Below are 18,208 nucleotides of genomic sequence, written 5' to 3'. Positions count from 1 at the left end.
CATCTTGGGCTTAACTTGGGTTCATCACAACTTCCCATTCAGTGGACTATTTGTTACAATTAAATTAGAATCTAAAAGATGTTATGCAGTGCATTCACAACGCATTTAGTCTGACCACATCAATATGCATTCCACAACCCATAGTTTGCAGAATACAATAAACCTATGTAAAGAAGAATAAAATAAACTGAGCATTTAATTTGTACGGAAGTTCTAAGCGTCCATGCATTATAATTTTTTTTTCCTTTTTGTTTTCTCGTTATAACGACTTAATTTTCTCGTTATCTCGACATAACGAAGTTCGTTTTCTCGTTATAACGACTTATTTTTCTCGTTATCTCGACATAACGAAAGTTTGTTTTCTCGTTATAACGACTTGACAGTTTTACTGTTGCTATAGTAACGAACTTAACTTACCATGCAGGCGCTCTTACTGTAGCCTATATTTCAGCAAATTTAGCTTCGCCTAGGTAATAACGTCTACAATACTGTTTATAAATAAAGGCTGATCAATCACTGTTGATTTTTCCAGAGACATTACAAGGAACGTTTTGTTTTTGTAATTAACATGTTTAAATGGCAACACCGCGAAACTAGAGCTGCTTGGATTAAACTCACTTTTCATTTTCCCTTTATTTGAAATAAAATTATATATCATTTGTAATTTGTAGTAGTCATTATATGATGTAGCAGATATCATGTGTGTTACAAGCTTCTGTTTGAAAAGAGCGTCCATGTGTAGGACTACGTGTAGTGTGTGTGTGTGTGTGTGTGTGTGTGTGTGTGTGTGTGTAGAAAAAAACGATTACAACATTATAGAACAAAACTGAATTAAATTAGCCTATGGATTTTACATATACATCACATTTCCCATCAACATGGTTAAAAATAAAGTTTAGTAATAAGGAAAAGAAGCACATCAGCCTACATCGTTAAATCCCGTCCTACTGTAGATAAACAGAATACAGTGACGTCAACCTTGGTTTTGATAAGCAGTTATTTTATGACACAGAACACGTTGGTGAAACTCATGCATCTAGCAGGAACTTAATACACAAAATATTCATATTGATTCAAGCATTTAACATTTATGAATTAATTGAATGTCAGTAATGAAGACTGCACAAATTATAGCGATCACGAGGAAGGTCCATGTACAGTAAAGTGGATAGTGTACAACACCTCATCAGTTATATTCAGGTCTATAGTGCCACCTGCTGGCGCAGTTTTGTAACTTCTTAGAGAAAACTAAGTCGTTATAACGAGAAAACAAACTTCGTTATGTCGAGAAAACGAGAAAATGAAGTCGTTATAACGAGAAAACGAACTTCGTTATGTCGAGAAAACGAGAAAATGAAGTCGTTATAACGAGAAAACAAGAAGAAAAAATATTATAATGCATGGCCGCTTAGAACTTCCGTAAATTTTACAAAATGTAAAACATTATAATAAAACTGAATAAGCAATAATCATTGGCCATTTATCAAATAAGGAAACTGATCACATTAATTATGTGAACTCCATGTAAAGAACAGATTTCTTTGCTTCGACTGAAGCACAAGATGCTGTTTGGATCATATTCAAATCAAGCTGTATAATCTCCATTATCATCAGTTTTTAAACAAACTTGAGAAGTTGGGTTGGAAGTTTATGCAGCATGAGTGTATGCAGGCCTTATGTTTGTTATGTTGTGATCAATTCCACAACATTTACACTGCCATCCGACTTGGGAGACATAAACATCTGCATTGTAGAATAATGTTTGGCAATAGTTCACCAGAGAAATGGTAAGTTACAATGTTTTTCATGTGACTAAAGTGGAAATAATGAAAATATAAAGCATTGCCTCTTGCAGCCTATTTAACATTTTAGGAAATCCATAAATTCCCACTCAGTGTTAAATTATGATATATAATTTGTAAAGAAAGAAAGAAACAAACAAAACTTCCTAAAACCGGTGGTCTTAGACTTTTGGAACCTGCTGTACATTTCAATCTAATCCAGTACAGAAGGAGCTGTCTTAAGCCAGACGTTCTGTTTGTGGCCATTTGCAGCTCTGTAAACAACAAGCTCAAGAAGCTTCATTCTGAATTCCGCTGTTGTAAACATGCCAATAAAATAGAGAGAAAGTGACATTGCGCACTGTCTAAAACATTGATTTATCTTCTCCCCTTGACAGGTTTTCAGAGATTTGAGAGTTTTGCAGAGTTTGTTTTGGTGTAAAAAAAAAAAAAAAAAAAAAAATTATATATATATATATATATATATATATATATATATATATATATATATATATACTTTGGAGACCCACATGAGAGGCATGATGTTATATTATGTTCTCTAGATCAGCCAGGTTTACGCATCCCTCGAAGGAGAATGATCTGGTGATCTGAGGGTATTAATTTCAATCACCCTTCTCTGACAGTACAGTATATCACTGGTTAAGTGATTATGTCTCTCACAAAAAATAGTGGATGAAACCCAAAATAAAATGAGAGGAAATGCAATGTTATTTTTGGGGATTAACATATTTTTTTTCTTTGTATATCATAAAGTTGCAGAAATTATTAATTCTACTAAAAGAGACATCCTGCACAATGCATTGACATCTACATAAATAAAGATGAATAAATGAATCTTAACTGAGTCAGCAGAATTGTTACTGTTAGCAAAAAATAAAAATAAAAAATCAACAGAACAATACTTTAAAATATATATATATATATATTTGCATATACAATAAATATTTAATGGGGGGGGGGGGGTATGTGAATGTGACTGCTAACTGTGTGTGAAAGAAAGAAAGAAATAAAGAAAGAAAAATAAATACACTACCACAGTATCTTAAGATGTGAAGACCTTATCAACAGTTTGAGTAGACAGTCATATCAATAAATTGCTGATTGACAAGTTTTTTTTTTTTTTTTATCTAAATCTCATCAGCCAGCACAGACACACCTTTTAAGTATTGAAAACTTCTGACACTAAGTCCAAAAATGTGTTGCATCACTGAATGTAGAGCAACAGTTAATCATGAGCGATTGTATTCACAGAACGTGGGGGTGGAAATGGGTTAATGTTTAAAGATTTTACTCAGCTGATGTCTGAAGTACTATAAATTGACTCCACTCCATCCAAACAGTCTGCTGTCAAGAGGACTTTGATGGTAAGTGACAATAATTGTTTCACCAGAAGTGCCGTGATTGTAACTAAATTAGACCTAGAAATAGTGAAATAGCTACTGTGTGAAATGCAAAAGCTAAGATTTGTGGCAAGATCCGTTTGTTAAATTCTGTACCGTCTGGTCATTAAACACAGGTGAAAAATGTGGGGAAAGATTTATTACAGTGTGATTGCTGCCCTGCTGGCAGCATCGGCCTTGGCCGCACCCCACGAAGGCCATGACCACGGCGGCCACTACCACCATCTCCACCACGGGAAGGATGAAGCCCACCCCAGCCATGATGGGGAGGATGCCTCCCACCTGCTTTCTCCGCACAACGCTGACTTTGCCTTCTCCTTCTACAAGAAACTTGCGCTCCAACCCGATGCCCAGGGCAAGAACATTTTTTTCTCCCCGGTCGGTATCTCAATGGCTTTGAGCATGCTGGCTGTAGGTGCCAAGGGTACCACTCTATCACAGATATACAGCAGTCTGGGTTACAGCGGGTTGCAGGCTCAGCAGGTCAATGAGGGCTTTGAGCACTTGATCCACATGCTTGGCCACAGTCAGGACAACTTGCAGCTGGAGGCAGGCGCTGGTGTGGCCATCCGAGAAGGCTTCAAAGTGGTTGACCAGTTCCTAAAGGATGTTCAGCACTACTACAACAGCGAGCCCTTCAGTGTTGACTTCTCCAAGCCTGAAATTGCTGCAGAAGAGATTAACAAGTTCATTGCCAAGAAAACCCATGACAAGATAACCAAGATGGTGAAGGACCTGGACTCTGATATGGTGATGATGCTGATTAACTATATGTACTTCAGAGGTACTATATAAACTTCTCTTTCATTTAATGATATTCATATAATGACAATTAGAGAAGTCTTGGTTGATGCTGACCTGAGGTTCTTGCACTTTGTCCTGATAGGGAAGTGGGATAAGCCATTCGATGCACAACTGACTCACAAAGCTGACTTCAAAGTGGACGAGAACACCACAGTGCAAGTTGACATGATGAAAAGAACCGGCCGCTATGACATCTATCAAGACCCTGTCCACAAAACGACGGTCATGATGGTGCCATACAAAGGCAATTCTTCCATGATGATCGTTCTTCCTGATGAAGGGAAGATGAAGGAGGTTGAAGAATCCATCTGCAGGCACCATCTCAAGAGTTGGCACGATCAACTCTTCAGAAGGTAGTACCGGTGGCGCCTTCAGATTTAAATCAATGTATTAGTTGACGTCTGACCTGCAGGTTGATTGTTGTTTAGGTGCACAGAAGTTTGGGAACCTAAAAAATGAGCCATGACACCATATTTTACTTTTCTGCCCTTTAGCTCTGTGGACCTGTTTATGCCCAAGTTCTCCATCTCTGCCACGTCCAAACTGAATGATATTTTGAAGGACATGGGAGTGACTGATGCATTCAGTGACGCAGCGGATTTCTCTGGAATGACAGAAGAGGTCAAAGTCAAGGTGTCACAGGTACGTGTGGACTTGTTTCTACCTCATGTAGCACCACTGATGGTTGCTAAAATAAAAAGATTCTGAAAACTGGACTAAGTGATGTTAACATTTTGGAACCAATCTCCAGGTTGTCCATCAGGCAGTCCTCAGTGTGGATGAGAAGGGCACAGAGGCAGCGGCTGCCACCACGATAGAAATCATGCCCATGTCCCTGCCAGGCAATGTGAGACTCAACCGACCTTTCTTGGTACTGATTGTGGAGGACAGCACCAAGAGCATCCTGTTCATGGGCAAGATTACCAATCCAACAGAGTGAGGTCCAACTCCAAACTGAACTTGACACTGCTCTGCATAAGGCAGCTAATCTTTATGTTTATCTTATTGTATTCTGCAATAAATTGATTTGATTCTAATCAAATGAGTCTTCGTTAAAAACAATTACACATCATATGCATTTTTCAATTCTGGTCTCAACATAATGTTGTCTTTGAAAAAAAAAGAGCTTTTTGGACTGTGCTTCTTTAATATAGATATTTAATCTAATTTAGCAGGCAGACAGGAAGGGAGACATGACTGGAAAAGGTCCTTGAGTTAGGATTCAAACTTGGGAAGCTCACAGTACATTGGCACTCTGTGTCAGTGAACTTGCCCACAAAGCTATTGCCACTGGCTTAGCAATTTAAATACAAATGGATTATCAGTTATCTCTAACTCTAGCAAGAGTTTGAGTGTCTCATTGTTGGTAGTAACTTCTATAATACTTTCTGCTGTTGCCTCAGTTATATTCCTCAGTAGTCTTGCAAATTAATAACAGATATTTTGGTTTAGCAGCATTTCTATTTTCCTATGAGGCTTCCTCTAGTCACTGGAAAACAGTCGGAAGAAACTGGACTACACCGAATGTGCAGTATGCAGTATGCTATGATTGGGGACCAAAATTCTGAGACCTCTAGTGCAAGAATGGTTCTAAATGACATAACGTTCTACATTTTTACACAGTCCTAAAACTTTTAAACTTTTTATTCCTATCTTTTGGTTCTCAGATTTTCAAAGTGGTCTCAAACTTTGTACTCCACTGTATATAGAGCTTTGTTGGCTCACAGTTGTCAAGTCTATATAGATCAAATGCATTGAGAAAAAAAAAAAAAAATTAAAATTAAAAATTCTGAATGTTTTAAATCTTAAAATAGTCAAATTGAAACATTATCAAAGTGAAACATAAAAATAAAATGCAGCTATGTTTTGGGTTGCACAAAAGAGGGAATGATAAGATGACCTCTGGTTCATTCCCTTCACCACTCTAACCTTTAACCTGATGATAGAGCTCCTGCTCCAGGATAGTATGTTAAATCAATACTGTGTCCTCTATAAATTCAACACAACAGGCTGAGGCATGTCTGTTTCTTCTAAGAGATAAAAAGTGCAAATAAATGAAAATGAAATGAAAGCATTATTGTGGGAGGTATGCAGTCAGGGAATAGATCACATCAGGGCTATATTCATTCCAAGATAACTCTGGCAAAGCCTCTCAACCATATGACCGTTCCTCACATGTTTCCGCTCAAGCCTGAATGTCATCATGTGCTTGTGACTTCTTTCGAGGGCAGAATCATGAGCGTGAATAAGGCTAGATCATAGTGTGAATAAGACTAGATTTGTTTTATTCATGCATGCTCACAATGGCAATGAAACAGGACTAATCAGAGAAACATGAATATGTATCTAACACTTATGAAAAAACTGAACATATTATGGAAATGATTGGAAATAATAAAAATAATAATAATAAATATCATCTAATTCTGATGCACAACAAATAATAGTTTGTGTTCTCAGAGATAATTGGACATTGCATTTTATGTAGTGATTATTATAATCCAAAACATAAGCTTTTGATATTTTCAGACAAAATGAAGCTCTAATATTCCATTTGCTATTTCCTGTTATGACGTACCAAATGAATTTATATAACTATTTCTATTAAAGGCTATATGTTGAGTTCAGACCAATAAATTATATTCATTTTAACTTAATTATTTACAAAATGGAAAAAACTATTAACAGGATGGACCAGACGGAGGTGGAAATAAAACATGTTTTGAGGGACTGAAAGCTATGTTAACATTACATTATTTTTTTAGTTTTAACCATAATTTGAAATCATACTGAAATATTTTATCTGATATATTAAGACATACATAATGTGCACATGAAAATATACTGCTTTATTTTGTGCACAACTTTCTGGACTATGAATATTGCATTGTGTTCCATTGTGTACAAGTGTACTGACAACAAACACCCCCACTTGCATGACTACAAACACCAACACACACTACTGATATTTATTTGACTGCATCTACAAATACACTTCTCTAGCCAGGACATTTAGCCATTAGCATGCTGCGCTATATGCCTCCCTTCCATTAAAGGCTTCTGCATTAACCAGAAGTGCTCTGCGTCTATCCTATTTTGTCCATTCACAAGGTGGCACTGTTGATTCTCTGTCTGAATATTAAGTGAAACGCTGTGAGGAGAAGAGAGAGAGAGAAAACGAGAGAACACTCTGGTCTCCCAGCACAGCAGATGTTAATTTTCTTTCAGTTGGCTATTGAGCGCCAAGCAAAGCAGCCAAGCCTCCCAATTCACTGACCATTTAACACTACTAATGACTTTCATGCTCAGTAAGGCCACACAAAACTGTGGCATTCATTTTGAGGCAGACCCTCGCCACTAAATCTACAAAATGGGACACGAGTTTAAGGACAAGGCAGGTGAACGCTCGTCACTGGCAGCTCTACGAACAGGCGAGGTCCGTGTCCCTGGGGTGGATGGTAGCAGAGTTAATTGAAACTAAATGGATTCTGCGGGCACGGCATGAACTACCAGCAGGCAGAGTCACAGACGGGTGATAGAGGTGATGATAGACATCATATGGCACCAGCAGGACTCCATCAACACACCAAACAAACTAAGCCCTAAATGCTTGTATTTTTGACATGTACATCAACGGAAACACTTCTAAATAATAATAGTTACTGGTCACTGCTATATAGCTTTCTCATTATGTAAAGGCGATATTTAAGTACGTTTCGAAATGGATGAGGAATGTGTTTTAATAAACAATATATGCAGAATATTCTGAACTTGATCAAGAAAACTTCACCAATATGACTTTTAAAAAAGAATTTATATATATATATATATATATATATATATATATATATATCATGTGACACTGAAGGGTGGAGTAATGAGTAATGATTCTGAAAAATCAGCTTTGCAGTTATAGTTATTCAAATATATAAAAATAATTGTAATAATATTTCATATACTGTTTTTTTATTAAATAAATGCAGTTTGGTAAGCATAAGACAATTGCATTATTTTTTCGACCAGTACTGTGATACAGGTAAAATTTACAAATGCAGAAAAATTAAGCTATTACCAGTTTAAATTTAATTTGTAAATTTAAATTTAACAATTTTAATTATTACAATTTAAAAGTAACGTCTATTACTGGCTATATGGCCATATACTTCTTTCAGATACTTTTATGAAAACCTAACATCCACACCCTATATATATATATATATATATATATATATATATATATATATATATATATATATATATATATATATATATATATATATATATATATATATAATGTTGAATTAATTAATTTCATACATCAAAAACTTACCAACAGAGGTTCACTTTATCAAAGGTAGTAGGCACAAAATGTCATATTTTAAGAAATGACTCTATTGCAGCTTGGAAAATTAGAACATTGATTAATTTTCAGCTTAAATGAGCACCAGATATAACAAATCCTGGATATAGGACTGATCCAGAACAGAGCCTAAAGCAACATTTGTGCCACTGCATCTCATTCGGGATGTGATTCAGTTACCATGCATGACAGAGGTACACATTAATGAAATCAGATCAGCCTGAAAACAGAATAGATTTTTTTATTTATTTTGTTTATTTTGTATTTATTTATTTTCTGACATGTGCTTACTGAATGATAAGCATCTTCATTAGTCATGAGCCCATGTTGCATTACATTCAAGTATTATTATTATTATTATTATTAAATGTGATTATTAATGGAAATTTTAAATTGTGTGGCATGAAAAATCAACATATTCAAGTTTCATAGAGATTTTAAAATAGCTTGAATTAATCTTTTTTATTATACATGTAAACAGACTTTTTAATCCCCTTAGGGGCCTTCATTATGATTTTATTCTCCCAGCCCACATTTATGCGCATTAAATTGTTTGTTGGTGCCCAGATTAGTTTACAATACTACACAGCTTGTTAGCATGAATAACCCGGGCTTTATTTATAATAATAAAAATAAAACACATCTGTATTTTTCAGGTAATTCATGCTGCAGCTACTGCACTGACCTTGAAAGAGAGGTTGTAAACAGATGATAAGTTATTGTCTTCCGTGAAGATGTTTATTATTACATTTATTTTTATGAGCAGGTACTTTACCATGAATGAGGTACAACAATATTTCCAAAGTGTGACAGCTTTTAAACAGATATCCTATTAAACCAACAAACATGTTTCTGTCTGAAAACATGGCCTGCATTGCATAGATTGATAATAATAGTTGACAAAAAGCTGTTCTGTTATTCTGCTAAAAACCATTCAAGCACAAGCATCTATTTTTGTTGTTTAATCTGTAGTCCAAGCCGATGTGATGACACCAGCTGGAATGAAGCGAGTCAGATTTACTGTGGGCTCTACAAAAGCAACTAAAGGTATAGACAGCAGCAAGCTCATTTTAGTGGATTCAAATAGACTGTAATGAAGAAAAATGTTACTTACAGAGACCATTACATCTTGAGCTTACTGCTGGGAAGTGTTTGTAGGCTCCCTCTGTGAAGAGACATCAATAGAAAACATATGATCAAATTAACTGAGAACATTTAAACAAATTCTCAGTTACAACAAAGGAAACAGAAGCTTTTCAAAAGACAAATTCAAGTATGAGTATGTGTGATAATGCTTTTGTTGTCAATGGACACTTTTTTACCCATGAGGTCATGGGAGAAGATTTGTGTATGGCTGTGAAGTGATATGACAACATGGCAAATGTAGTATGTCAGGACTGCATTAATATTACACACGTTCATACTATGGGGACCACCGTGATTTTTGCCAAGTTCATGGATCAACTTCTTTTTATGATCCTGGATCAACATTATTGTCCAAAAATATAGACTTAACCCAATCCCTATACCCCTAAACCTAACCCTACCTATAATTTATTCCTAAAATCGGTTGGAAATGATAGCTGATTAACAAGGGTGTAGAAGATCCTAGCCCTGATTGTAAGCGTAAAACTGATATTTCCTGAAACGTTGAATGAATTAGTGTTTTTGAATGAACCAGTTAAATGAATGTTTCAATGACTCACTCACAGAGAGTCACTTGGCACTGCTGACCATGGATGTGACACAAACAATAAAAACACTCAGTGCTGTTGGATGAACTTTTATATATGAACTTTTGATCTGATTCAAGGAATAAAAAAACCTTTTATGAAGTGAAGATGCTCATTTTACCTCCAGCCATCATCAATAAGTCATAAGAAATAAATAAATTAAAAAACACCCAGCAAAGGCCATTCCCTTTCCTACCATTATGTGCTCCTGGAAATGGGGCATAAATTCATCATTAAACACAAACACAACAAAACAAAGGTCTTCAGTCTTCTTGGATCGGAGAAGTGGAGATGGTCTATGGAAATGATGCTCTTCCACTTCAAAGCGTAATCAGACCTTATTAGCAGAGTGGGGGTGTAGAGGGAGGGGAAGCGGTTCAATTGTTTTGTTCACAAATTACATTTTGGGAAGAGATTCATAATTCATAATTCTTAGACATCTGATCATCAAAGCAATCAAACCCATCCAGAGAAGCAGAACTATACATATTCATATATCTCCCCAGCCTTCACACAAGCTGCAGATGGCATAACAATCACTGGACTGTACCTTTAAAATCCATGCTAATTCTGTGCATGATCATTTTGTTTCAGATTACAAAGAAGCCCTTGTTTCTTTTTCAATCGTAAACAAAATCTTATGCATATTAATTGAGAGTATACATATATAAGAATGTTCAATATTATGTAACCGAACAAAGAAAACACAAGTCACCAAACCCCTTGGGGTATATGAAGCTACTGCAGGGCTTCTGGGCAATTATTTAAATATAGACCCATAGTAAACATATATACTTGAAATAGTTTTCAAAAAGCTCTGTTTTCTTGAACAAAAACGTGTATAGAATGAAATGTGTTTTCAAAATTAGTTGGATTATAGTGAATATATCTTAAGAAACAAGAGGGCTTTAAAAACAAAAAATAATTAATGAGATTCTTTAACAAAACACCATTGAACAATCCATGGATGTAGAGAAAGCTAGCTGCTAACATTCCCATTAATTTTAATAGCAAGTGTTGGACCTGTGTTTAAGTCTCCTGAGCTATAAAATATCAGTCTCTTGTTGTTTGCAAGACACCATCATATGTCCAACAACACTCTTTAGATAATATGAGATGAGGATAGACGTGATCAAACAAACACAGCACCAGACAGCATGGGGCGTGGAGAGACCATGATTTTGGCTGCTGGAAAGCTCAGAAGTCAATCTGATCACTAATTTATTTATTTATATTTGACCAGAGAATATCAGGTTAGCAGTCAGCCACCTGAGGCCAAATAACAAAGACAGAAGGAAATATCAATACAAATGCAGTAGCCTATTTTGGTTTCATAATACGCCTGTGGATGATTCAGTGACATGTAGAGCAAGTACACTCACATTGAAATTTGAATACTAACAAACAGGTTTTTGAAGTACAGTGGTGTTACAAAATACAATCCCAAAAGCACAGTCCCATTACACTTGCAGTTGGGCTAAAGTTTGTTGTAGGTTGTTTACTCTCTAAAAAGTATTCGTTTTAACTCCAGAAAAGCGTTTGTGTGTGTGTGTGTGTGTGTGCGTTGGGGGGGGGGGGATGGGGGGTCTGCCTCTTATCCCTAACACTTATTCCATAAAACTTGTCTAAGCACAATTAAAGATGTGTAGCATAGATTTGTGAGATAACACTGCAGAATCCTGAAGCAATACTGATTGGGGTCTTTGGTGCTCTGATCTTTTAACATAAAAGAATGAGAAAGCTGTATATTGTGCTTTTCAATACATCTATGTGAAATTGTTCCAGATAAATCGGAGTAAATATGGCCCATGAAGGATGGAGGGTACCTTGAATTCAGAAATTAAATTGATGCCATGGCCTGCACATAAAGGAGTTTACAGAGGTTTTTGAGAGTATAGGAATACACAGCTACACTGACTATGAAGAAAAAGTGCTAACCTGCTTTAGAGTGACTGATGATGACTTTGACACCATGGCGCTATGACTTTTTCTATGTCCTTCAGTAAAAACACTGACAGCTTTTACTGGTTTGCACTTCACTGAACACTGGTCACAGCATCAGATGCTGCCTATTATTTGCAATTTGTAACATTGTAAGATTGTCTGTACTGTGTTCTTTTTTAAGTTTAAATGTTTGCATCAGTTTTGTTTTCCTTGCAAATGTAATGGGTTTTACTTCCACGGCTCAGGGATTCATGGGAGGGGGGCAAATTAACTAGACCACATCCTCTAGCAAGACCACATCCTCAAAACTTACACAGGGGAGTGAGGTTAACCTGCACAGCTGTATATTGTGCTTTTCAATACATCTATGTGAAATTGGTCCAGATAAATCGGAGTAAATATGGCCCATGAAGGATGGAGGGTACCTTGAATTCAGAAATTAAATTGATGCCATGGCCTGCGCATAAAGGAGTTTACAGAGGTTTTTGAGAGTATAGGAATACACAGCTACACTGACTATGAAGAAAAAGTGCTAACCTGCTTTAGAGTGACTGATGATGACTTTGACACCATGGCGCTATGACTTTTTCTATGTCCTTCAGTAAAAACACTGACAGCTTTTACTGGTTTGCACTTCACTGAACACTGGTCACAGCATCAGATGCTGCCTATTATTTGCAATTTGTAACATTGTAAGATTGTCTGTACTGTGTTCTTTTTTAAGTTTAAATGTTTGCATCAGTTTTGTTTTCCTTGCAAATGTAATGGGTTTTACTTCAACGGCTCAGGGATTCATGGGAGGGGGGCAAATTAACTAGACCACATCCTCTAGCAAGACCACATCCTCAAAACTTACACAGGGGAGTGAGGTTAACCTGCACAGCTCCTCCTAGCTCGGCTTAATTATACTCACCTTCCTAAGTCTCACTCCCATCAGGGTCATGGCACCAGTGTAACTGGTCCAACTTGCTCTCAGTGGGATTCAAACCTGCATCAATAGGCATGTGAGGAGGGCACACTAACTAGAGTGACAAACTCCAATCGCTAATGTGCCTTTTCGCTGACAAGGAAGTGAGGTTTACCTGCATAGCTTCTCCTAGTTGGGCTCTGTTATACTCACCCCACTAAACCTCACTCCCATCCAGGTCATGGCACCAACATAACTGGTCCTACTTACTCTGGGCAGGATTCAAACCAGCGTCAATTGGCTTGGGAGGTGGGCACACTAACTAGGGTGCCAAACTCCAGTCCATAATATGCCCTTTTGAGGACAAGGCAGTAAGGTTTACCTGCATAGCTCCTCCTAGTTGGACTCTGTTATACTCACCCCACTAAACCTCACTCCCATCCAGGTCATGGCACCAACGAAACCTGTCCTACTCACTTCGGGCAGTATTCAAACCAGCATCAATTGGCTTGGGAGGTGGGCACACTAACTAGGGTGCCAAACTCCAGTCGCTAATGTGCCTTTCAGGGGCAAGGGAGTGAGGTTTATGTACACAACTGCTCCTATCTAAACTCAGTTATACTCATGCCCCTAAATATTGCACCAACGTGGCTGGTCCTATTCACTCAGAGCAGGATTTAATCCAGTGTCAATTTGCGTGGAAAGTGGGAGTGCTAAGTCCAATCGCTAATGTGCCTCTTGAGGGCAGGGGAGTGAGGTTAACTTGCACAACTCCTCCTTGCTGGCCCATTACAAGTGCAGTTCAAAATGATCCTATAACTTTAAGTAATAGAAAAACGTGTCACGTTTTACTTTAGCATTTAGCAGAATTGGAGGAAGGACTGGTTTAGTCCTTCTGGTCAGGTTTAGTAACTCCTCTGATTGCTCTCACTACTGTCTCTACATTGTAAAAATAAATTATGCAGTCGAGATTCCCACATTTGGGGAATTCGCAGGGATCAGCACAGCCGGAGTGCAATGCACGAGCCTCGTCCTAGGTGAACTGCCTTCTTGATCATGGTGTCCTTCCTGCCTATTGAGGATTACTTGTGGGGAGGTTGTGGCCCAATGGGCTGGCAGGAATTGTAAGTGTGGGGAGTGAACGTACAGCGCTCTCTCCACCTTCATTACCACCTTCAATACCACAACTGACGTGCCCTTGAGCAAGGCACCGAACCCCCAACAGCTCCCCGGGAACCACAACATAAATGGCTGCCCACCGTTTCTGATGTGTGTTCACTGTGTGTGTGTGTGTTCACTGCTGTATGTTTGCAATTAGGATGGGTTAAATGCAGAGCACAAATTCTGAGTATTGGTCACTATACTTGGCTGTATTTCATGTTACTTTCACTTTCACATGAACTGAAACTCTGATGACAGGATTGCAGTCTCAATCAACTCTGCAAGGCTAAGGTCAGCAGGACACATCCCACAGTCTCATGCCATAACACAGTGATGAGCCCTGGATAAAACACACAGCCCAGCTTGTCTGCTGAGGATTAAAGGGCTCATGTTACAGGCAAACAGAGAGTAGAATCTGAATCTCGTGATTTATTCTATAATCTAGTTCACAAATCAGAAACTAGCAGCAGTGCAGTGATGGAACAGGATAATGAAGTCCAAGATCATAATCTGACATTCATTAACAGAAGCTAAGATAAAAAATACATAATAATAATTGTACATTGAAATACATTTTTTTTTCTTTTGTAAAAATAAGCAAATTGTTGAGTGGCTATATTAAGAAGAAGAAGAAAACAAGGAAACAAAAAAGTCAGTTTTCAGCTTCCTTGCTTTAACCCTACAAGCTTAATTTGCATCTTTATGTTTCAACCAAAGATGATAATATAGAGGCAAGTGTTCAGTAGTGTACATACCTTTAAATAAAGTTCTGCAAGAATGAGTCCTAAAACCTAGAAATAAGTTAGAATTCTTGCACTTCTGTTTCTATCATCCCAATGTCAGTTAAAGGGGTCATATGATGCTGTTTAATTTTTTTCCTTTCTTTTTGGAGTGTTACAAGCTGTTGGTGCATATAGAAATGTGTAAAGTTGCAAAGACTAAAGTCTCAAATCCAAAGAGATATTCTTTATAAAAGTTAAGAGTCAACCACACCCTACTAAAACAGCTCATCCTAACGCGCCCCCATGTCTACATCATGATGTGAGAAGATTTGCATATCACTGCCAAATATTCACACAAGAAAGAAGGAGATGTTGTGGATACACTGTGTGTTTCATTGTGAAAGTGGAACTACTTTGTTTGGCCTTCCAAAAGAGGACACAACTAGAAATATGTGGTTCAACACTCTTCCAAAACAGTTCAACCCAAATATTCAGATGTGCACCACATGCTTGAGGTATTCGGCCAATCACAATGCACTGGATAGCTGGCCAATCAGAGCACACCTTGGTTTTCGGATTGATGAGCTTTGTAAAAATGTATGCGTTTCAGACAGTCAGGGCATATAGGAGCAACAAGAATGTACATTATGTGGAAAATAATGTGTTTTTTTGTACCTTAAACTGCATAAAAACATTTAATTACACCAAATACACAAAATGATGTTCTTTTAGCAATGTGTCAGTTAAAGCTTAGTGTGGCAACTGTGAAGGCACACAACTTTAGCTTTTTACTGAGCTTTTTACCACTACTTTTACCACTAATAAATCTATAAAAAACACAAACAACAAAATGAAGCTTTAAATCATCTGGATTTGGTCAGAATTGACAGTGATCTTCTGAACAGGAAGTTGTGTGAAACTTGCAGACATCTTTTTCCTCAAACAATGGGTGAGCAGTTCATTTCATTATTTTATGTTGCTTCATAAAAGTCTTTACAGCAAAAGACTGTTCATAAACTAGTTGACAATGCATTTTCTGCTGAGCACAGTGTGTAGCGCAAGGCAAAAATAGTAAATTTCAAAATGAATATGTGACATTCATGTGTTGAAGATGCAGGGTGTGTGAGTCAGGCCTTTGATTTCCCTCGGCTTCAACTATTTTTGCTGACAAACAACATGGCTACGATAGAGCACCGAGCAGCCCAGCACCAAAGCAGCACTAATCAAACTGGACTAATAAGGACCACATTGTCTATTGCAAGGACAGTCTTTAGTGAGCGGTTTGTGAGTCTTCAATACTGTGACAGCTTAGAGCAAAAGTTAAGAGAGCAGCTGAAATGAAATTACAAAGCATTTTCAGTTGTTTTTTCTGATCATTTATGACCCGGTGAAATTTTCTGTGCAGTTGGCCTAGTGTTATCCTAGTAATTTTAGCACATTAGATATGAATAAATAAATTTAGCAATTTTACACATCAGTCATGTTAAATAACACCCAAACCTAACAATATTCGATCATTATTGGCTCTGTGGGAGCTTCATAGCATTATATATCTATGCCAGTTCTATTTGGTTTTGATATTACTATTTCCTTCTTATTTTATTTATTTATAATGCATTTGCCCAGTTTTTTTTCAGCCCATAATTAAGCAAGGTTTTCTCTCAGCCATCCAAAAATTACTATTTATTTCAATGTTGCATTCTACATACCACAGACACTGTCTCATAATACAGGGATTTTCAAAGACACTTAACACAATTTTTTTTTTTTTTTTTTTTTTTGATTGTGCCTTCCAGAAGACTCTCCCCTCCTTCTTGAAACTAACCACTGTAACAGCACAGTCGGTCAGACAGATGACTTGTTTAACCTTGAATTTAGTGAGAAGTGTCAATTGATGCAATTCTGATGATAGCTGTGTCCAAAGCGACATTCCATTGGTTATTTCCAAATGGTGTAGGGTGTGAAAAAGTGGTCTGGAAAATATGACTGGGACATTTTAAGGTCAGATCTGAGAAATTTCAACTTGAGTATTTTCACCTCCAAATTCACATAGAATGCAGTGTAAAGGCCCGTTCACACCAAGAACGATTACTATCAAGATAAACGATAAAGACATAGTTCTAAAAATCATTATCAGTATTAAACAATAGAACAGAGTACACACAACAACTATAACGATAAAGCCAAAGAGAAATTATATAATTGGAATCACTTTAAGAATTTATTATTTTTTATAGTTATCTTTATAGTTATTGTTCTTGGTTGAACATCGTTTTTTTTTTTAAATACTGTAATGTTTATTATTTATCCATTGTATATCATAATGTCTTTTTAACCCACACTATTGCTGTATTTAACAAACAACAACAATCCAACGGTCCAATCAATGCTTGATGGACAAAATCAAGTTTTGTTCACCCCCCTCCCCCAATTTAATTAATTTTTTTTAATAAAAGCCACTTCACTAAGATATACATGAAAAAAGGAAAGGAAATATGATTGCAAGTTCTGTTTGACGCCAACTTTAAGCAATCAGGTAAGCAACAATTTAAGATTTAGGGGCAAAGAAAGCACAACACAAAGACTGCAAACCATGACACTTTTAAAGTAAGTTTATTAAGAAATACATGATACTCATATAGCATCCCCTGTGCATGAAGGGCAGTGTTGTTGTTTTGTTTTAGAATATATTAACAATGATAATATTATACATTTTAATAACTGAAAATGCACACAATTTTTTTATGCTGCTACGAGGGATGCTAAGGTGAAGAGGTTGAATGCTTATGTGGCCAAGATGAAGACAGGTTTGTGTGGATCTATAGCTGGTGTCTGCTTTGAGTAATAAGCTGAGTCAAGCACATCATGAAGACGGCATTTCAATCAGAGCAAAAATCAATTCCCGTCCGTTTGAATCTGGCTGCGCAGAGAAGTCCCTTCATGCGGGCCTCAAAGGACAGCCGAGGTGTGTGTGACCAGAGACACAAAAGACAGCACCATTAACCTACGTTGTCCCACAAGCTTTCAATCAACCTCCCCCTGTCCTCCCTCATGTGGTTGCATGTGTGAGTGTAATGACTGATTGCAAAGCGGGTGCAGCACTGATTTATAATGCAGTTGTGTAGGGTGACCATAGAGGAGGTCGCTGTCATATTATACACCCATTTTACATTCTGAATGATCATTTGTGCCATTCATCAGGCCTTTCATCAAGCAAATCTAAAGGTGACCACGGTTATTAACGTGAAATTTACATGAAAATGTTAAAGTGTCATTACACATTAAATGAATGTTTCAGGTTCAAATCAAGATAAACTTGAGACCTAGTTGAACTTCCTTTGAGCTGATGAAATTATGATAACATTATTCATAAAT

At 37.0% G+C, this 18,208-nt stretch overlaps 1 protein-coding gene and 1 pseudogene across 1 annotated transcript; one reads left to right on the top strand and one right to left on the bottom strand.

Moving 5' to 3' along the window:
- The first annotated feature begins 3,146 nt into the window (after positions 1–3,146).
- LOC113121108 (alpha-1-antitrypsin homolog) lies at positions 3,147–5,043 on the top strand. Its single transcript, XM_026291348.1, has 5 exons — positions 3,147–3,166; positions 3,319–3,986; positions 4,089–4,359; positions 4,501–4,648; positions 4,758–5,043. Exons 2-5 carry the CDS (start codon positions 3,326–3,328, stop codon positions 4,944–4,946), a joined length of 1,269 nt encoding a protein of 422 aa, XP_026147133.1. The 5' UTR covers positions 3,147–3,166; positions 3,319–3,325; the 3' UTR covers positions 4,947–5,043.
- Positions 5,044–13,896: 8,853 nt separating this feature from the next.
- Positions 13,897–14,033, bottom strand: LOC113037968 (uncharacterized; annotated as a pseudogene).
- Positions 14,034–18,208: the final 4,175 nt, after the last annotated feature.

Source organism: Carassius auratus, chromosome 20 (assembly GCF_003368295.1).
Source record: "Carassius auratus strain Wakin chromosome 20, ASM336829v1, whole genome shotgun sequence".
Classification (NCBI taxonomy): domain Eukaryota; kingdom Metazoa; phylum Chordata; class Actinopteri; order Cypriniformes; family Cyprinidae; genus Carassius; species Carassius auratus.
This window is presented reverse-complemented; position numbering and strand designations above follow the sequence as displayed.

Coding starts and splice junctions, on each gene's coding strand:
- LOC113121108 (XM_026291348.1), top strand. CDS start 3,326: ATGTGGGGAAAGATTTATTACAGTGTGATTGCTGCCCTGCTGGCAGCA. Junction 3,987..4,088: donor TAACTATATGTACTTCAGAG/GTACTATATAAA, acceptor TTGTCCTGATAG/GGAAGTGGGATAAGCCATTC. Junction 4,649..4,757: donor TCAAAGTCAAGGTGTCACAG/GTACGTGTGGAC, acceptor ACCAATCTCCAG/GTTGTCCATCAGGCAGTCCT.